Genomic DNA, 22769 nt, shown 5'->3' with positions numbered 1-22769 from the left:
GTCTAATGCTAGTTTCAAGACTTGCTAGCTGGCACTGTTTTTTCAGCAGTCTATAGTGGGCAGGCTACAAAGCTTTCTCAGCCTCAATTTCCACATTTTGCTGTGGCAGATACTTTCATTTCAAGGGTTGTTGTAAAATAAATGGCACAATTCAAGCCACTACAGATACTTTCAAGGGTTGTTGTAAAATAAATGGCACAATCCAAGACACTGTAGATGTTTAATAATGGCAGTTATTTTTATGGCCCTACTCTAACTGTAAAAAATGAATTCTCTGGTACCATTTAAGAGCCAGAAAAAAGGATGTAAGAAATTGTCCCTACATAACTTTAGGTTTTTATGACACGTAACTCTGGTGATTAGTAAAAAAGAAGACTTAGAAAAAAAATAACACATGTGTAATGATAAAAAAAATTTTTCTTATTATTATAAGTAAATACATGTACTATGCATATAATCCATACATGATATATTCTATTATATCCTAAAACATTCAAAAGACAAGGTTGAAAAGAAACAACATACAGCTTTTTTAGGCATATGGAGGAATATATCCAAATACACATAGTGAGTTTATATAACCATAAAGATGGTCCACAGAAAGGACCAACTTGAGAAATCATTTTATGATTCCTTCTCCTGTTGTGAATTAAGGCTATGGTTAAGCATACTAAAATGATCTGATAGCCAAGAAACTTTCACAACTAACCTTTAGGAAAATAAACTTAGGATCCTGGAAAGCTGTTCATTTTACATTTCAAGTTTTGTATTTTCAAGTCACCCTTTTTGGAAACACACTGTCATTAAAATTCTAGCTTTCCTTTATCTATCTCACCACTAAACCATTAATGCTTTAATTTTTGTCTCTTTCAACCTTGTGGACTTGAGGCCTAAATATCTCATCTATAAAAAGAATTCTCCCTTTATAGACTTAGTTATACTAAATTTCAAGTTAACATTTCCACATATAGATATTCTACTTTAAAATCTGTTTCAATTTTTCTCCCACTAAAGATTTAATACTTGTCTATTTTCCACTAAATGTTTTCAGCAAAATAATTACAAAGAGAAATATGGCAAGATCAAAGAATAAAACCTGTCAAAATTAGAAACACAGAGGACACAGACCACGCAATACAGATTATCTGTAGAGTGAGCACAGCAGCTCAGTGTGGACAGGACAGTGGGAAGGATGGCTTGTGTTTAAGAACACACACTTGGTTAAGATGACTTTCTTTTGTTTTACTGAGGGTGGAAACAATGCAAAGGACGTCCTCAAGTTCAAGGATAGAATGAGTGGTTGAGAAAAATAAATTACTTAACTGAAATGCTGGGCTGGATGAAGCACAAGCTGGAATCAAGATTGCTGGGAGAAATATTAATAACCTCAAATATGCAGATGACACTACACTTATGGCAGAAAGCGAAGAAGAACTAAAGAGCCTCTTGAGCCAGTGAAAGAGCTGGCTTAAAACCCAACATTCAGAAAACTAAGATCATGGCATCTGGTCCCATCACTTCAGGCAAATAGATGGGGAAACAGTGAGAGACTTTATTTTGGGGGGACTACAAAATCACTGCAGATGGCGACTGCAGCCATGAAATTAAAAGACGCTTACTCCTTGGAAGAAAAGCTATGACCAACCTAGACAGCATATTAAAAGGCAGAGACATTACGTTGCCAACCAAGGTCCATCTAGTGAAAGCTATGGTTTTTCCAGTAGTCATGTATGGATGTGAGAGTTGGACTATAAAGAAAGCTGAGCACCAAAGAATTGATGCTTTTGAACTGTGGTGTTGGAGAAGACTCTTGAGAGTCCTTTGGACAGAAAGGAGATCCAATCAGTCCATCCTAAAGGAAATCAGTCCTGGGTGTTCATTGGAAGGACTGATGCTGAAGCTGAAACTCCAATAATTTGGCCACCTGATGTGAAGAACTGACTCATTTGAAAAGACTCTGATACTGAGAATGATTGAAGGTGGCAGCAGAAGGGGATGACAGAGGATGAGATGGTTGGATGGCATTCACTGACTCAATGGACATGAGTTTGAATAAGCTCTGGGAGTTGGTGATGGACAGGGAAGCCTTGAGTGCTGCGGTTCATGGGGTTGCAACGCAAAGAGTCAGACACAACTGAATGACTGAACTGATATTGAAATAAATAAACACATAGAGGAGTGGCAGAAATAATGTTATTAACAGCCAAAAAATTATAGAGATGAACATTAAAACGTTACTTGTCAATGCTCAATAGCATTTTTTAAAAAATAAAACAAATGATGCTCTTTGTACTATTAAGTAATACTTAAGCTTTCTTTAAAAACTAAAATGAAAGTAGAAAAGTAAAATTACTTAAAAAAAAACAGAAAAAATTAACTTAAAAAATTTTAATTCAGTGACTTTCTCTTACCCTTAATTTAGCACTTTAGGATGGTAGGCCTGAGTAACTTAGGATCACAGACAATCTGGCCAAGAACATCAACTCAATCAAAAGTTTTTGATATATTTTAATTTTGTTAAAGCTTTTTGTCATTACTGACTTAACTGAAGTCACATGTTCCATTTACTACTGCTCTTGCCTGATGTGGAAAAGTGAACTATTTTCCATGTATATATTGGCTCTTCCTTATGTTATCTTCTGGTGGGATCATCTCATGAGGTTATTTTTTCCTGACACTTTTAGTAATTACATTGAATTCTATTGGATATAATACTGAATTTCATTTATAATAATAAACCATATTTTTTAAAGTAATGAACATCATAATAAAGCTTTTATAGCAAAGACTGAGAGAAAAATTAATGATCTAATTACCTATGAAGAGCTTCCATGGTCTCTGTGGGGCCAGTTCTCAATAAACAATGTTTTAAAAAATGCTTGTAAAATGCTTAAAAAAAATCTGTCAAGGTTGCAAGAATAATTAAATAGAAGACAGCATCATATTAACATGCAAACACAATGGGGCCACCCACTGGAACTGAAAGCAGGAAGCCTCAGGATATGACTGTTCCCATCAAGGATCATTTTATGCAAATTCCTTCAGTTAAATCTTTTACCAACCAACTCTAAAAATTTTACCAGAACCAACTGAACCACTTGGATATAGATAAAACTGGATTACAGTTAATCCCTGAACAACACAGGTTTGAATTGCAATGGTCTATCGACATGCAGATTTTGTTCAATAGTAAATACTACGGGACTTAGCAGATACTAAGTTTTAGGAAATAGTAAATACTACACAATCCACAGTTGGTTGATTCCACTGAGGTGAAGGGATGATAAGGAGGAACAACGAAAATGTTGTTATAAATTATACGTGGATTTTTTGATTGCAGGGAGTGTAGGTGCCTCAAACCCCCAAGCTGTTCAAGGGTCAACTATACTTCATTTTCCCATGTTTCAATTGGAGCAGTAAGGGAGGCCACACAAAAAACCCATGGTTGGCGATCCCTACAATGACAGTAGAGAGATCACATTTTGGCACATTCTCTAAAATTCTTCAATCAATGACAGTTAAAGATATACTACAGTCTTATTCGTTGGATTTCAATTAGTATACATACCTACTAGTTAATACGTAGTTTAAAACATTAATGTAGAGAATTAAGATTATGATTCAGTCATGTAGTTATTATTTTAAATATGTGCAATCATCTGCTCAAATAGAGTAATTTTGGAGTTAAACTTTCACAGTCCAGAAACTTTAGAAAGTAAATCAATATTTTTCTTTTACAGTTTAAGCACTTAACATCCTCCAATCATTTTCTAATGGTTCAACTTAATTTCACACTAGGTTAACAGTACATAAATGATACCTGGAGTGAGTGACCACAGGAGAGGAAATTTGACCAATTTGAAATAATTATTAATATACTTAAAAATATACATAATTTAACTCATAAAGTGGCACACAGATTTCTTAAAAAATATTACAAAATTTGCCTGCATTCTGTAAGTGTAACAATGATAGGAGGGCCGTTTTTTAATAGATTTAACACTTTTTTCTGATTTAAATTCATAAGAAAGTTTCAAAATGTCACTTTAAAAATTTACAGTAAATTACTATTCAGTCAATTCAATATTTATAGTCAAGTATTGTATAATTAGTTATTTGAAACAAAATCAAGGTTTACAGAAGTGATTATCACTTACCAGCTGCTCTGATTTTACCCCATACAACTGGATGGTCTTTGCCACATTTTTTGACACAGCTAATGTGAGGTTTGAATCAACAGCAGCTACGTTTAGTTCACTGAAGAAAACAAAAACAGACTTTAGCAATACAGTTTATCAACAAAGACAAGTATATGAACTTAAACCCATTAAACAAAAAGGTGATTCTTTTTATAGATTTCCCTGGGTGCCTCTAAGAATTGATTGGATTGTTTCATTTTCCCTCCTAAATTCAGCATTAGGAAAAAGTGCCCTGAGATGGTTTGGTTAATGACCAGTTTCTCATTAATAAAAGCATGTCATGTGTGGGTTCAGGCTGTGATTAAGAAGAGTAAATTGTGTACAGATTTTTCAAGTAGCACTCTTGTTCATACTGATAAGTGCAATTAGAGACACTGCATATCACAGACATCTGCAAGGAAATGACAGCTCTTGAATGGAAATGATGACCTTGGAAGGACATAGGCTAAAAATATAAATTACATGATATATCAAGATACTAAGTTTCTGTAGAAATTATGCCAATTCATGTTATTTTGATAGCGTAGCTTTTTTATATCAAAAGCACAACAAGGATTTACCTGGAAATTTTAAAAATCTAGATTCCTGAAGTATTTCTTTGCCATGCTTATTTTCAATTTTTTATACTGGATTATTTGGGACACTTCAGCTGACTGCTCCAAAAAAAGTATTTATAAAGACCATGTAAAGTATACCAGCAGTTAAAAACTGCATGAAAATGCATATACAAGTAGAAAGCAAGAAAAGTAATTACTGTCTGTGAAGTAGCAGAAAGAATCTTGGTATTTCCCAGATTCCCTTTATGAAGAAAGCGAAAGACTTTAACATTAGTGCTTAATTTGTGCATCAAAAATGCCCTTTCATTTAATAGTGAGACATAATCTCACTGTAAGACATAATTAACAGTGAGACATAATTAACCCTGATATTCACATTCTATTGATCAGTGGCATAAGCATGCTTTTTCAAGTCCCACCTTACAACTGATCACAGTGTGGTTAAGTTGCACAGAGGAAAGGGAGTTACTTCTTTAATATTTCCATAAACAGGTCAGAGATCAAGTTGAATTAATGACTGGTTTGATCACTACTATACTAAACAAATAATGGAGACATCATCAGGGTTTAAGAATCCAGAGTCAGGCCTTAGAAAGTCAAAGTAACTGTGGAGAGATTAGGATCAAGATTCTGGGCTCTTTCAACACTACTGTATATGGTTCTGCAGATTATACCTGTGGCTTTCTAGTTTTACTCTCACATGCCTCAGAATCATTATCTGATGTGTAATCTAAAAGAATTTAGACTTCTATACTCTGGTCCTATATGGCCTAACAACTATTTTAACTCACAAAATGTTCACCTATAAATGTACAGACCTACTGTTATGACAACTTATATACTACGACAGGAACCGAGAGTCTCAACTGCAGACTGGGTCGCCTGGGTGACCATAAAATGTCTAAAGACAACAGTATAACTACATTGTCTGCAAGCATTCAGGTGGCACCTCTGCTAGGATATCTTCCCTTTTAAGAGTTTTAAAAGCTGTCACATTCAACTTTAGAAAGCTTAAAATAGCAAACACGAGTAGACTAATCAGGATTATAATACTTGTACACCATGAAGTACTTTCTGGATTTAAGATTAAAAAAAAAAAATTACTCTCCATGCTTTAGCTTCTCAATCTGTAAAATTATTTTTATATTTACTGTCCTACTTAATACCAGAAATTTACTATGGTATAAAGAATTAGGTTGGTTTACTCTGCATCCTTGACAAGATAAAGAACAATTATAAATGACTATTTTTAGACTGTATTTAAATGGTTTTATTAATTGGAATCTCAAGTACTTAGGACATGTGCACTCATTCACTGCAAAACTCTTGATTTAATTGCTGGACTAATTACTTGAACAACTAGAGATAAATTTAAAATGTACTGCATCAGACATCACTAACAAATGTGGTGGGCATTTTATGGCATGCCATTATATAAAAACACATACCTCGCTATAGTTTTAATGATACCTTCAAGTTCATCAGCAGAAGGAGGATTACGACCACCAGGGGGAAAAACCAAGTTGATAGGATCAAAGAGTCGAGATAATGATTTTGATAAATATGCAGCCTCATAGGGTTGTAGTGAGTCTTTCAAAGCCTTTTCTGGACTGTGGGAACAAAGTTTATTAAAAATGAACTTAAATTATACAAGACTAAATACTATGGTATTAGGTTGTAAATATCTTTCTTTAAAATATATCCTCCATAAGACTCAAGAAAAGGGGAGATATATATATATATATGAGACTGATTCACATTGTTGTATGACAGAAACCAACACAACATTGTAAATTATCCTCCAATTAAAAATAAAAAACACATCTCCTCTATAGAAGGTAACTTTATATGGACAACAGAAAAATTTTGCTTAAAAATTTATAAATACATTTATATACATTTGATAATTAAATGCTTATTAAGAATTAAACATTTTAATTTATACATAATTCCTGGGTATAAATGTAAAATAATATGCCCCAGTATCTACTGTAGCAAGTTTGTCACTTGAAACTATAAGAGTAACACTGTAAAATCTTATTAATTCTAATGGGGCCATGTCTTCACTTAGCATGTTTCTACACAACATACAAGAGAGGCAAGTCTGCAAAGACTTGAACTGGCTCCCACCAGTTCAATCCTTTTCACACATAGATGCACTCTCATAAGCTAAGTATCTGAGAGGGAAGTATACAAATGTAGGTTTTTATCACCCTTCTGATACCAAAACTGATACTAACAAGAATTGAGGACAAAAGAAAAAGTGTTTGTACAAGTCCCACAAAATCACAAAAAATCTCCCAACTGGAGTTCTTATTTTTATAACATTCTTCACAAACTAAAATTTAACCTACTAAACACTTCTTTCCCCCCCAGACCTCCAATGTTTTCAGTTATTTTTGTTGATTTTCATTTAGTTGTCCAATTATTGGAACTTATATTTTACCTCTGAAAATTATTATCAAATGTCTATAACCGTATAATTAACTGTGTCTTCTCACATCACCCCTGATTATGATCCTTCTACCTACCTTTCCATTATCTTAAAAAAACAAAAAAAACAAATCCCCCTAAATTCATCCTAAATGTTCATCTTGAAAACATCTGACCTACTCCTTTGGTACCGGAAACCTGGCTTTCTCCTTTTCCACTCTTGTTGGTCAAATGACAACACCTAGAGGTCACCACACTCTTGGCTCCTACATCGTAATTCCATGGTTATCTCTCAACACTTTCTCATTCAATGTGGGTATTTCAGTCAACACATAGTTCCCGAGAATCCTATGTACCAGCCCTTGTTAAGTGCTATGAAGATAGAGATGAAATTTGCTTTACAGCCCAGTGAAGAAATGTGCAGGTGGAGTGATAACTATAATTTTTATAATAGATGATGAAAGAGCCCCATAGGAACAGGGAAGAACTAGTGCCTAAATCTGTCTGAGTCAATCCTCTCCTGAGGTCCACATCAGGTATTTAAACATCTTCCCTACTTCTGCTCTGATCATTTACTGCCCTTAAGAATCCTCTTCTTTCTTCCACAGAAATTTCAGCACTAAATTATAAGTACTGACATTCTTCCTCTTCTCCAAGGATTCACCCAGAAGGTACTACAGTTTTACTCCAGAAACAAAGTTGCCAGGGCCTAGATGGCTATCTGCCAGCAGCAGATCTGTGAGTAGCTGCACAGGAGAAGCAGCTCTGTGCTCTATGTTTGAGAGGCTGGCTGAGAGGGAGAGCAAGGCCAAGGCCTGTGGTTGCTGTAGGAAACCAACCCACTGACACAGGAATGTGACAGAAGAACAATGTGACAGGGTCCGGCCTCAGGTGGCAGCAGAAGCCTAGCCTCACCCTAGCCCTGCTCCCAAGGTGGCCTGCTTCCCCTGTTCCCTACCCTATTCCACCCTGTTAGTTTTGGAAAAACTGAAGAACTAGGCATGGGGGGTGTAGGATCCTCGGTGACTATGTCAAAACAGACAGCTTTTCTAAAACCTATCCTGTGCTTGCATGCGTGCTAAATCACGTCAGTTGTGCGCGACTCTTTGCGACTCTATGGACTGTAGCCTGCCAGGCTCCTCTGTCCATAGGATTCTCCAGGCAAGAATACTGGAGTGGGCTGCCACTCCCTTCGCCAGCGGATCATCCCGACCCAGGAATCAAACCTGTGTCTCCTGCATTGCAGGAGGATTCCTTACTGCTGAGCCACCCGGGGAAGCCCGTCCTGTACTATACGTCTACTTTTTGAGTCATCATTTTGAACTGCTCCACCTCTAAGGTCTCCAAGCTTGAAGACAACTTTCCACACCTCCACTTGCCCCTACCCCCTTCCCTCCTACAAATTCTCTTTAATGTGTACAATTTGCCAAGTACTTCCTGGAAGTGAGGAATGTAGCAATAAAGTCAGCTAAAAAAATTTCCTGCCCTCTTAAAGAAGAAATAAAACTTTTAACTGACTTAATTGTGGAATATAAAGAAGACTAATAAATTCTAAGAGAAGAAGGAAGCAAAGTAGCCAGAGAGCAGTTTTTATCCAACTTTAGATAGAGTGAGGTAAGGCAAGGCTTCCTGGGAAGATATGAGGAAAAAGGAGGGAACAAGTTACATCGATTTCCAGAGTAGGCACTTTTATGAGGAGAGAAGAAGTGCAAAGGCCCTGAGAGGGGACTTATAAAGGCCCTGAGAGGGGACTTATACCTGGCTGAGTTTGCCAAAGAGCGAGAGGAGCAGAGCACTTAAGTGACAGGAGAACAGTACAAAATGAGGTTTAAGATCAAACAGATGGAACAAAACATGCTGAGTTTTGTATATGAATAAAAACGCTAGATTTTACTCAAAAGAACTTGCTTTTTGACCTGACTGTGATCAGTGCTGTAAAATCCTTTGCTGTGCTCATCCTCCATCAGCCCAGCATTTCAAGGTACTCTCATGAGCATCCTGATTTTTCTAATGTACCTTCCTTTCAAAGCTGTAAGAAATATCTCATTTAGATGATCTCTGTACCTGCTGCTAAGCTGCCCAAGCATTCCAGAGAAAAAGGAAATTGTTTCTATTGAACACTGATACAAACCCCTTAATTTCAAGAGACTTGAAGCTCAAGGTATTAAAAACCTTCTTTGCAGTCCTTCACTCTCTATAGCGGACCATTTGTTTCTACACGAAGACCAAAACTACTGCAATGATCTTTGTCAACTTGATACCAGCTTTTCTTTTTCCTCTGTAATTTCATCTACATCTGATTTTCTTCTTATCCCAAAGAAAGAGTAGCTTTATTCCTTTGTTGATATCAAAACCTCAGATGAATTGAACCCACCTCCTCCTTTCCTATTCTTTTTTAGAAAACTGCTTTATTGAGACTTACATTCAATTCAACCATTTAAAGTGTATATTTGATGGTTTTCAGTATATTCATGGTATGTGCCACCATCACCATGCTCAAACCTAGAACATTTTTATCACCTTCAAAAGAAACCTCATACCCTTCAGCTTTAAAATCTTTACCCTTCTCACCCCGTTCCCAGCCCTATGCAACCACCAATAGGCTTTATATAGGCTTTATATCTCTAGAGATCTGCTGTTCTTGACTTTCATATGGATAGGATCATACAGTATATGCATTTGTATTTGGCCTTTTTCACTTAGCATAACTTTTTCAAAGTTTAGGCATGCTGTAACAAGTGTTAGTACTTCATTCCTTTTACGGCTGAATAGTATTCCACTGTGTGGATATACAACATTTGGTTATCCATTTGTCTGCTGATGGACATCTGGCTTGTTTCTATCTTTTGGTAACTATGAATACTGCTATAAACATTCACTAAAAATTTGTGTGTGAGCATACTTTAAAAAATTCACTTTATGTGCTTTGTTTTTATTGTGATAACATACATAACACGTGAGCATTGTGCACAATAAGGAAGCACCCACATATTGATCTCATTTGGCTGACACTTGGCTTCAGCTAACTGGCAGCTGAGAGCAGCATGAGAAATGCTGCAGTGCTGTTCTTCCTAGGCAGAAAGCCCTCTGGCTGGGAATGGTGGGAGAGGGAGCCCTTGGTTCTTGGTGCCACAGTTTGGAGTGGAGCTTGTGCCTTGCTGAACTGGGAAGAGGAAGGGAGAAAACAACTGTCTTGGTTCTAGTATCACAGACTCTTATGGAATTCTTTCTACCAAATTTTCATAAACTTTCTTGCATTGATGATTTTTCATTTGCTGTTTGCTTTTAAAATCATTTCCAGAGGCACTGAGTTGTTTGGTTTTGTTGTAATAGTTTTCACCAGATTTACTGGGGATGGGTCAGCAGAGTGGGAAGTGCTGTCATCCCAGAAGTCAATCTCCTCATAGTCTGCCTTTCATCAATTCTAATAATGCTCTTGTATCCACTGGCTCAGATGCTAAAGCGTCTTCCTACAATGCGGGAGACCCGGGTTCGATCCCTGGGTTGGGAAGATCCCCTGGAGAAGGAAATGGCAATCCACTCCAGGACTACTGCCTGGAAAATCCCATGGACAGAGTGTGGTAGGCTACAGTCAATGGGGTCGCTAAGAGTCGGACACGACTGAGCGACTTCACTTCACTATATCCACCATTCCACACTTAGGCCTTGAACCACCTTATTTTGCTGTAGCAAGTGGTCAATTCTCAGTCCTAAGCTTCTTCAGCTTTTCAACAGCATGTGACACAGTTAACTATTCCTCCTCTGACTAATGAACTCTTTCCTTAAGAGTTCCACACAACTTTGAGTTTTCCTCCTATCTCACTATTTTTTTTCTGTCTCAGTCCTGTAGGCTGCCAATCCTCCAAGTTATAAATTCTGGAGTGCATATCTTGGGCCAAAGTTCCCTTTTCTCTTTACATATATCTTCCCTATAGACTCTCCTCCAGACCCATGATTTTTCAAGATATGCATAGCGATGATTCTCAAATATGCATTTCTAGCCCTGATTCACAGTCAACTACCTTTTCAAAAAGTCTATAACATCTCTATTTGTATCTTTGATTCAAGAGTTTCAAAAGAAAAACCTTTGTTCAACACTACTTGATGAGACCATGGCTTCCAATCTTTGGTCTTCTCCCAACTTGTCCATACATATCCTTGATTCTTCTTTTCCTCTCAAATCCAATCTACTAGCAAGTATATCTAGAAGCAATCTGACCAGTTCTCACCACCTCATCCCCTCATCCTATTTTAGGCCATTGCCATTTCTTGTCTGGATAAACAAAATAGCTTCCATTTCCTACTTCTCTTTCCCTGTGGTGATGCTTTCCCTAGTTGTCCATATAGAAGCCCTAGTGTTAATTTTAAAGTGTTTATCAGTTCATATCATTCCTCTGTTTAAAAGCAATGGTTTCTACTGTTTTGAATAAACTCCAAATCCCATACCATAGTGAATAAAGCCTTACATGATCTTACACTTTCCTCCCTCTTTGAGCCACTTTCATAGCCCCCACTCTCCCTCTTTCACTGTGTTCCAGCTTTCTATTCCTCAACATCTCCATCTTAGTTTTCTCAAAGACTCTACATCTGCTCTTCTCTCTGCCTGCAGAAATCTTACTCCAAATCTTCCACAGCTGATTTCTTACTGAGGTCTTGGGTCAAAGTTATCTTCTCATAGAGACCGTCCCTCACCACCTTATATAAGGCACTCTATCATGTTGTCTTGTCTTTTTTTTGGTGGGGGGTGGCGGCGGGGTGGAAGGGGCGTGGTTGTAGGACCTTAGTTCCCCAACCAGGGATTATAGCCAGGCCCCAGCAGTGAAGTACTGAGTCATAACAACTGGACCATCAGGGAATATCCTTGTTTTATTTTCTTCATAACAAGAACAGCTCTCAAATTCAGCATGAATACTTAATGATGAAAAATGCTAACCTGGTTATTTGTGCCTTGATTATACTCAGATTCTTCCAAGATCTTGTTCATTACCTCTTGCTCTCTCCACTGGCTACTTCTATCTATAAATACTCTCAGTTTTCCCTCTATAATTAAAAACAACAAAAAAACCTTCCTTTGGCTCATGGTCAAATTTATGTTTGACTCTTTGCCTCACTCCTCAAAAGAATATGTAAAACATAATACAATTGCTCCTTACTATTCTCATTATTTTTTGGTTTCTTAGGGTACAGGTCACAACTCTTCTTCCACATCAGCTACTTTACTAAAGTTAGTCTCCAAAAGGTGACAATGATATCCCACTAGTCAAAATAAAAGGTTTTTTTCATTCTGATTTTTTTCTCTACATTGAATTTACTGTCTTTCCCCTACCCCCATGAGTAACATATGCTCATTTTAAATAAAAGCAGGAATACAAAATAAAAACTCTACCTATTGGAGATAAAGCATTACTACTTTTTGCTATGTATGTTTCCAGAGCTTTTTAGTACAAGCATATGAATTTAAAAATAAAACTAAGCCAGAAATAGAATGATACTACATATTTTATTTCATATACTTAAAAAAAAAAAAAAAAACCCTTAATATACTGGACTGGCCAAAAACCATGTTCGGGTTTACTTCATGTTTAATGTGAAAGAGTAACTGAAGAGAACAAAGCCCCTTCTGTCACTTCAGCCTACTCTTATGCACTTACTCTACCAATTAAAACTTATATAATCTGTATTTTACCAGTCAGAACTTCTTACTAAAGTGGCTACAATTCAACTGTAAGTATTCAGGAAAAAAAAAGTTGAAACAAACATTAAAAAAGCACTCATAAATCTATCATTTTTCTTACAAGGTAGGTGATAAGAATCTGTTGTTACCTGAGTCAATCACATCACAATAAATGATTCAAGTGTTTAAAGGAAGTGTGCAAACCAATCAATTGATTTGGTACTTACAGAGAAATATGAAAACAGTACTTCTTTTCAATTTAGGGGGAAAGCTGGCAGGTTTAAACTTATTGAGTTGGTACATTGTTTTCCAATGTGGCTTATAAATATCACTACATATACTATACTTCATGACTCATCTAAGAGACTTTCAGGTTTAATTTCGACAATACTTAGCTTTTGCCCACCAGACTGAGAACCTATCCCAGCATAAGATTTGTTTCCACTATAGTTCCTGAACATACCAGTTCCTTTTGTATCACATTTATGCCACTGGCCCATCAATAATGATGCTATATAATTACAAGTGTATTATAGTATCAATTGAAGGACAGTGACTACACATGCTCATCTCTTAGCTTCTATTCACCTTACTTGGTGATATCCTTTAAGACAAATTCTCAGTCGGAATCAGGCTGCTCAACTAAGGATAGAAGTTTGACTCCTTAAGTTAAAAGTGTTGTGAAATCTTTTAAGGTAAAAAAATTAATAATAATCATTACAAATATTCAGAAAGATTAACATTTCCCCAATTTCTAACTTGTAATAAAAATAAAGGACAAAATCCTTAACGTGCCAACAAACAGATTTGATTACACAAACATACTCATAATCTGGCTTTTTCGGTATGAATACATCTTGTGTATCATCTTCCGTGTGTTGTAAGTCAGCATAGAGGTCTGCAGTTCCACTTGCATTAAAATTTCCTTGAATATTTTGGCTGTATTGTTGAAGACGCTTCCATAAGTCATTATAAAGCCGCAATAATTTTGGGTATTCTCCTTCAAATGCCTGTTTCAAAAACATAGAAGCTGCCAAGCAAAACAATAAAATGGATTAGATAAATGATAAAACAATAAAATGTAGCAAATAAAGTTTCTTTTGTATATGAAAACCGTGCTACAAATAGCCTATACCACAGGACAAAACAAAGGTGTGTTTTAACAGGGCTTTTCAAAATAATGCCAGTAGCAGTAGTTTTCCTCCCAGACTATTTACTGCATTTGATATATGTACCATATATTGGGTTGGCCACAAAGTTCCTTTGGTTTTTGAAACTTAATCTATAAGGAAACAAACACATTGATGAAAAAAGTTGAAGACTTTCAATTTTTTCTTTCAAAAACTGATAAAATACATAGAAAATCAGGAAGCATAAAAAATACCTGACCACCACCCATGATTTACTTAAATTGACATTTATAGAATACTTCATCCAAAACAGCAAAGTAGTCATTGTTTTCAAGTACACATGAAATATTTACCAAAAATGACAATTGTTAATGTCATGAAATCATCTGAATAAATCTGAAAGGTTTCAAATCATACAAAGTATGAAAAACCCAAATAGTTTTAGATAAGAAATCATAACAGAAAGATATATTTAAATGATCCTGGATAAAAATCCAAAAGAAAATTGCTAGATCAGTTCTATATTTAATTTTCTGAGAAACCTCCATACTGTTCTTCATAGTGACTGCATCAGTTAATTATATTCCCACTAAAGAAGGTACAAGGGTTCCATTTTCACTACAACCTCATCAGCACTTATTATTTCTTTACTTTTTAATACTGGTCATTCCAACAGGTGTGAGATAATATCTGTGTTTTTTATCTGCATTTTGCTGATGATTAGTTATGCTAAGCATCTTTTCATGTACTGTTGCCCTTCTATATGTTGTCTATAGAAAAATGTCTACTTAGATCCTGTCCATTTTGTTTTACTGGATACTTTGGTTTTTTTGCTACTGAGTTGTATGAGTTCTATATATACTTTGGATATTAACCCCTTATCAGGTATGTAATTTTCAAATATTTTTTCCCATTTAGTGGGTTGTCCTCTTATTTTGTTTATGGTTTCCTTTGCTGTATAGAGGTTTTTTGTTTGATATAGTCCCGCTTGTTTATTTTTCCTTTTGTTGACTTTGCTTTTGAAGTCAAATTTTAAAAATCATAATGAAATATGACTATATACCTGTTAGACTAGCTAAAACAAAAACCAAATGTTGGTGAATACAGAAATACTAAAACTCTTATATACTGTTGGTAGAAAAGAAAAACTGATCACTTTGCAAAAAAGTCTGGCATTTTCTTAAACTGTTAAAGATATACCTACCATATGGTCAAACCATTCCTCTTCTACATGTTTATTCAACAGAAATAAAAGTATATGTCCATATAAAGATTTATATATGAACACTCAAAGCACCTTGATTTGTAATAGCCAAAAACTGGAAACAACCCAAATTGTCCATCCACAAGTGAATGCATGTACAAACTGCAGTATACTTGAACAACAGAACACTATACAGAAGTACACATTACAATATGGATGATTCTAAATACAATCCTGCTCCATGAAAGGCAAATAAGAATCCATAATACATGCTGTATCATTCAATCTGTACATAGTTCCCGGAAAAGTAACCTAGCTCAAAGTGACAAAAAGCTTGTCAAGAATTTGCTTGGGGAAGGAGAAAGGAGATGGCAGGGAGAGGAATTATAAAGGGGTACGTGGAAACTTTCACTGATGACAAGTATATTCACTGATCTTCACTGCTGTGATGCTTTCATGGGTGTGCATGTATGTCAAAACTTAACAAAAATTATGTTCAGGTTATTGTATACCAATTATACTCTAATAAAAAACTGTTTAAAAAAATCTCAGCTAGGACTTCTTTGAAATCCCTCCTCCCCAATGAAGAAGCCATTCACCATGGCCCTGAGTGTTCCCACATATTCTTGCAGGTATGTCAACAATGAGAGGCCCCAGTTGCTCTTTATCCAGGCCATTTATCTGTAGCAAGGTTTGCATCTGTAGCAAGTAGCCTTGAAAGATGAAGTAACTTCTTCAGCACACAAAGAGCAGGCTTGCTTACTGCTTACAGCAAAAGTGGCAGATTCTCCCAACTTAAGAGAGACAAACTCACGGCATACTTACCACTGAACTGCATCTCCCTGTGAGACCTGGAGGTGGGGGGAGCCAAAAAACAAAGATGCCAATGCTCACGCAGCTTGGTATGCTGAGTAATAAAGTCCTTCTGCTCTGACCCAGGAGTCTCGTGTCTTCTGACAATATCCAGAGCACTTTGGCAGGCTACCCTTTCTAAGTAGGGTAAATATCTCAGATCTTTCACAGTTCTTGAGCTCCTCAAAGCTAAATCATATTCCTTTCATTATAGGAATCTGCTTTTTCCCTTCCCATTTACCACAATTTCCAATTTTATTTATGTAATGTATGTTTCCCGTACTTGACTATAAACTTGATGAGAACAAGGACAAGCCTCATTTTCTTCAATGCATATTTGGTACTCAACACAAAGTATCTCTTAATGATAGAATAAATTAAGTTTTGCTTTTCAATGGACAATATGCTCACTTTCACAGAAATCTTATCTATGCAGAACAATCCACTGTTCAGAGTTTTAGAAAGCCAAACTGTGACTATATCATCTCAGTAAACGTGACTGACTCATTGATTCTAAGTTACTTAAATCAAATACATTTAAAGTTTACAAATAAATATTGTGTGGTAATTCCTGAAGTTAAATTCTACTTTACTTTCTTTTATAAATAGGTTTAAAATGTTCACATCAATTACCTATAAACTTGATTACAATCAATTACTTATTTGATAAATGTCTTTAGAACTTAACTGCAATGTCTATAGAACTTAACTGCATATCTTAATAATCTAACAAATCATTTACAGATAGAAAATAACAGATTACTAATTCCCGATTACTAAGTAATCCATTACTCAGATTATGCCTTCATATGAGCAACTGAGCAATATTGCTCAATTCTTTTTGAGCAATAACTAGTGACTCCAACATAGACACTAACAGGGAGAGGAAATTCATCTTTATTTCAGTAGCTTGTTTTATGAAGATTTCTTCATAGCAATGAACACTGTAAGAAATTATTTATTAGTTTGTGTTGACTGTCTGTGCTCCCTCTTCAGAATGCAAGTTTAATGAGACAGGGATACTATTTGATTTGTCTCTGTATTTCCTTTACCTAGAATAACACCAGGCATTGAATTACTGAATGAACAAACTGAAAAAAGAATGAAGAAGGATGTAGGTATGGAATTAAATCTTTTCTCTAGATTCTAATAGCCTAGACTTCATTACCTCACTCCTCCTAGACCCCCTATTTATCCCAGAGCTGCAGCTTTCACAGATCTGGCCTTAGTCTTGAGTAGCTGTGCTTAATCTCAGCCTGTTTGTCTGACTCTGCCAGCACATCTCCCTGTGTGAAGACGCAACACCTCATCTCTCAGCCATTGACTGGAGTCCTGACCAAGAAAGGGCATCACTCCTGAAAACTCCCATCAGCCTCCAGACAACCAAATCCTGGTCAGTGTGAAATCTGGAAGGTGGACTAATTGACTCAACAAGTATTTGCTGATCATTTACTATATGACAAATGCTGTTGTAAATGATGCATACGCAGCAGTGAACAAAAGAAGCAAAGTTCCTACCCATGAGGAGCTTATGCTCCAATGAAGGAGAAAGACAGTAAACAAATTAGTATGTAACATAATATCAAGATTAGAGAATAGTGATGTTGTTGTTCAGTAGCCCAGTCATGTCCGACTGTTTGAAACCCCATGGACTGCAGTGTGCCAGGCCTTCCTGTCCTACACCATCTCCCAAAGTTTGCCCAAGTTCATGTCCACTGCATTAGTGATGCCATCCAGGCATCTAACCCTCTGATGCCCCCTTTTCCTTCTGCCCTCAATCTTTCCCAGCATCAGGGACTTTTCCAATGAGTCGGCTGTTTACATCAGATTATCAAAATACTGGAGCTTCAGCTTCAGCATCAGTCCTTCCAACAAGTATTCAGGATTGACTTCCCTTGACTGGTTTGATCTCCTTTCTGTCCAAGGGACTCTTAGGAGTCTTCTCCAGCACCACAGTTTGAAGGCATCTATTTTTGGGCATTCTGCCTTCTTCATGGTACATCTTTCATAACCGTACGTGACACTGGGAAGACCATAGCCTTGACTATATGGATCTCTGTCAGCAGAGTAACGTCTCTGCTTTTCAACACACTGTCTAGGTCTGTCATCACTTTCTTGCTATGAAGCAATAGTCTTCTGATTTCATGGCTGCAGTCACTGTCCGCGGTGATTTTGGAGCCCAAGAAAAGGAAATCTGTCACTACTTTCATCTTTTCCCCTTCTATTTGCCATGCAGTAATGGGGCCGGATAGATGTGAGAGTTGAACTGTGAAGAAAGCTGAGCGCCGAAGAATTGATGCTTTTGAACTGTGGTGCTGGAGAAGACTCTTGAGAGTCCCTTGGACTGCAAGGAGATCCAACCAGTCCATTCTAAAGGAGATCAGCCCTGGGTGTTCTTTGGAAGGAATGATGCTAAAGCTGAAACTCCAGTACTTTGGCCACCTCAGGCGAAGAGTTGACTCATTGGAAAAGACTCTGATGCTGGGAGGATTGGGGGCAGGAGAAGGGGACGACAGAGGATGAGATGGCTGGATGGCATCACCGACTCGATGGACACGAGTTTGAGTGAACTCTGGGAGTTGGTGATGTACAGGGAGGCCTGGTGTGCTGCAATTCATGGGGTTGCAAAGAGTCAGACACGACTGAGCGATTGAACTGAACTGAATGGGGCCAGATGGCATGATCTTAGTTTTGTTTAATATTTAGTTTTAAGCCGGCTCTTTTACTCTCCTGCTTCACCCTCAACAAGAGGCTCTTTAGTTCCTCTTCACTTTCTGCCATTAGAGTGGTATCATCTGTGTATCTGAGGTTGTTGATGTTTCTCCTGCCTATTCTGATTCTAGCTTGTAACTCATTCAGCTTGACATTTTTCATGATGTGCTCACGTACAGATTAAACAAACAGGGTGACAGCGGACAGCCCTGTCATACTCCTTTCTCAATCTTGAACCAGTCAGTTGTTCCATACAGGGTTCTAACTGTTGCTTCTTGACCCACATACAGGTTTCTCAGGAGACAGGTATTGGTCTGGTATTCCCATCTCTTTAAGAACTTTCCACAGTTTGTTAAGATCCACACAGTCAAAGGCTTTAGCCTTTGTAGTCGATGAAACAGAAGTAGATGTTTTTCTGGAATTCCCTTGCTTTCTCTATGATCAAGCAAATGTTGGCAATTTGATCTATGGTTCTTCTGCCTTTTCTAAACCCAACTTGGACATCTGAAAGTTCTTGGTTCACATAAATCTGATGCCTAGCAGCAAGATTTTAAGCTTGACCTCACTATCATGGAGATGAGTACAACTGTCCAATGGTTAGCACATTCTTTAGTACTACCCTTCTTAGGAACTGGGATGAGGATTGACCTTTTCAAGTCCAATGACCACTGATGGGTCTTCCAGATTTGCTGACATATTGAATGCAACACCTTGATGGCATCATCCTTTCGGTTCTGAATAGCTCTACTGGAATTCCATCACATCCACTAGCTTTATTAACAGCAGTGCTTCCTAAGGCCCACTTGACTTCATACTCCAGAATGTCTGACTCTGGGTGGCTGACCACACCATCATAGTAATCTGGGGATAGGCAGTAGCATTTTATTTACTGACGACAGGGAGGGCCTCTCTGAGTGAAGTAAGGATATGACCCATTTGGATGCCTGGGGAAAGTGTGATTCAGATGGAGGAAATAGCAAATGCAAAAGATGTGAGGTAGACAATCCCAGCAGAGGCTGCTGCTCTTATTTTAACAACCTGCCATGCTCTTGGCCTGAGAGAGTAAGCCTCCATAGCTATGTTAAGTCCCTCTTTTTTAAGTACATTGCTACTCATTTCTAGTTCATTCCTTGCCTAATAGGCTCAGTTCCCAAAACCTGTCTTGCATCTAAATCATCTAGTACTACGAAAGTAAAGGAGGGTTTGGTATGTCTTGGAAAGTATTTTCTGTTTCATAATTGCATTAGATATATATTGCTACACAATAAACTGCCGCAAATGTAGCTGCTTATTTTAAAAAACATACATTTATTATCTCACAGTTTCTATGAATGAGACATGCCGGGTCCTCTGCTTCAGGGTCTCTCCTAAGACTCCAATCAAGCTGTCAGCCATGGCTGGAGTCGCATCAGAAGGCTTAACTCGGGGACAAGATTCCAAGCTCATGTGGCTATTGTCAAGATTCAGTTCCTGATGAACTGAACTGGATTGAGGGTCTCAGTTCCTAGTTTGCTGTTGGCAAGGGGTCAACCATACAAAGTGGACCACTCCAATATGACTGCTTATTTTATCAAAGCTTGTAATCCAAGAAGGCAACAGAGAGTGCTTGCTAGTGAAATGGAAATTACGCTCTTATGTTACCTAATCATACAAGGGACCTCTTCTTTGCATGGTCTATAGATTACAAACAAGTTGTACCTGTATTCAAGGGGAAAAGATAACACAAGCGTATAAATATCAGGAGGGAGGGATCAATGGGAGCAATCTTAGAATCTATCTGCCCTGATAAAATGAATGATACTTCATTCACATCAATAAAAATGAGAAAAAGTCAAATGCTGAGGACCATCCAGCAGTCTGATAAAGACCTATTTTTCAAATACTAATACATTATAGACCTGGTGGCTCAGGCAGTAAAGAAGCTGCCTCAATGTGGGAGACCTGGGTTCGACTTCTGGGTTAGGAAGATCCCCTGGAGAAGGGAATAAAAACCCACTCCAGTATTCTTGCCTGAAGATTTCCATGGACAGAGGATCCTGTTGGCTACAGTCCATGGGGTCACATGGACCCCATGGTTAGTTAGTCGACTGAGCGACTAACACAGACTATATTATTCCTTCGTATTTAACAGTTTCATATAAAAAATCGTTTACAGTATTGTTGAAAAATAGACCAAATACACTACAGAAATAGTTCTACAATAAAATAATGGTAAGTCAATTGCACCCAAGGTAATGAATTTTCCCATTACTCATAAAAAGAACTTTTCCTTCTAAGTTCCAGAAATGTACGGTCCAAGTTATATATTAAAAGCAATCAATGTTTATATGACCTAAAACTAATTATAAATGTATTTTATTGAGGATTAATATGTCTTTTGATTTAATTTTAAAGTTATGATTTAATAAAACTAAAATCAGAATAGAAAACAGACCTTTTTAAAGCTTAGAGAAACCCTATTTAAGATAAACAGATATTAAAATGGAAGCTTTAGATGGAAAATCTGACCAAAGCCTAAAACATTAAGCTTTGAATGAAGAAACTGAGTTTAAAAAAAGCACACACAATCTAATATTAGCCACTTGCACAAACTACACTACACACACACACATAATTAAGATGCAATAACTGTCTGAAAATATCCAGATACGGCACCTAAGAGATTTTTTAGGTTTTGTTTTTTCATAATAACAGCAATACAAAGTATGGTATCCAATACCAACTGGGTATGTATTCTACACCATACCCTTCCCTTTTAACAGGAATACAAAGCATACACGTTCTTCTCCAAACTCTTAATTAGTTAACTTTGAATCCATTTATGATATGAAGATGACCACCCTCATTATCTCACAATAAATGTTGCAACAAAAATAAAGGTCACCTTCAACTTCTTCCCCTCTGCTGCTGCTGCTAAGTCGCTTCAGTGGTGTCCGACTCTGTGCGACCCCATAGACAGCAGCCCACCAGGCTCCCCAGTCCCTGGGATTCTCCAGGCAAGAACACTGGAGTGGGTTGCCATTTCCTTCTCCAATGCATGAAAGTGAAAAGTGAAAGTGAAGTCACTCAGTCATGTGTGACTCTTAGTGACTCCATGGACTGCAGCCTACCAGGCTCCTCCGTCCATGGGATTTTCCAGGCAAGAGTACTGGAGTGGGTTGCCATTACCTTCTCCTCTATTCCCCTATAAATGTTTGTCTTTAACTTTCTTCATAGGAACAAGTGTCCATTCTATACATGATCAATTATTCAACTTCCACACTTAATCTCATTCTATTTCAGCTCCTCCTCTACTACTCTCTCCTGTACTTTCAGCCTCCAATTAATTTTTTATAAAAAGACTGAACATACTTTCATTGTATAAAAAATCAAAAACTACAAATAATATGGCAAAGACTTCCTCTTGACCTTCCAACAGTTAATGAGTAGCCACTGTCCTGTCACTGCTTATAATCATAGTCTACATACATCTCCTTGCCTCCTTCAGGCTGTAACCCAACTTCCAACTGCCACAATGCCACTGAAACTATTTTGGTAAAAGTAACAGTATCAAATGAACCCATCTACAGAACAGAAACAGACTCACAGACATAGACGACAGACTTGCAAGTGCCAAGGGGGAGCAGGGAAGGAGAGGGATAGACTGTGTGTCTGGGGTTATCACCATTTACCAGCTTGATGATGTTTTATCTATCATAACCCTAGCCAATTTTCCTTGACTGCTGCCAGTTATTTTGGAGCAAATGACAACATCATATTATTTCATCCATAAATACTTCAGCATGTATCTCTGATAGTAAAGACTATTTTTAAAAAGTAACCATAGTTCTCTTATCAAACTTTACAAAATTAACAATCAGTCACAGTATCTGTACGACTGACTTGTGACTTTTTTTTAGCTTGTTTATTTAGGACCCATAAATAGTCCATATATTATAATTATTTGATATATCATCAAGCCCCACCTATAGTTCCTCTCTTTTTTATTCCTTTTAATTCTTTATTTAA

The 22769-nt window shown here is 37.1% G+C and overlaps 1 protein-coding gene across 10 annotated transcripts in view; it reads right to left on the bottom strand.

The window, feature by feature from the left end:
- Positions 1-22769, bottom strand: part of COG5 (component of oligomeric golgi complex 5) — a 277344-nt gene that overhangs the window by 63329 nt on the left and 191246 nt on the right. For all 10 annotated transcript variants that reach the window (XR_015162655.1, XM_086396849.1, XM_086396848.1 and 7 more), the window contains 3 exons: positions 13689-13893; positions 6205-6366; positions 4158-4257 (listed from right to left, as the gene is read on the bottom strand). Coding sequence is in view for 9 of the 10 variants with exons in the window: in XM_086396849.1 (XP_086252975.1) it covers positions 4158-4257; positions 6205-6366; positions 13689-13893 (467 nt within the window). In the remaining variant the exon portion in view is untranslated. The remainder of the gene's footprint in view (positions 1-4157; positions 4258-6204; positions 6367-13688; positions 13894-22769) is intronic.

This window comes from Bos grunniens, chromosome 4 (genome assembly GCF_055505025.1).
Source record: "Bos grunniens cultivar Pamir isolate PY7600 chromosome 4, Bosgru_T2T1.0, whole genome shotgun sequence".
NCBI lineage: Eukaryota > Metazoa > Chordata > Mammalia > Artiodactyla > Bovidae > Bos > Bos grunniens.
This window is presented reverse-complemented; position numbering and strand designations above follow the sequence as displayed.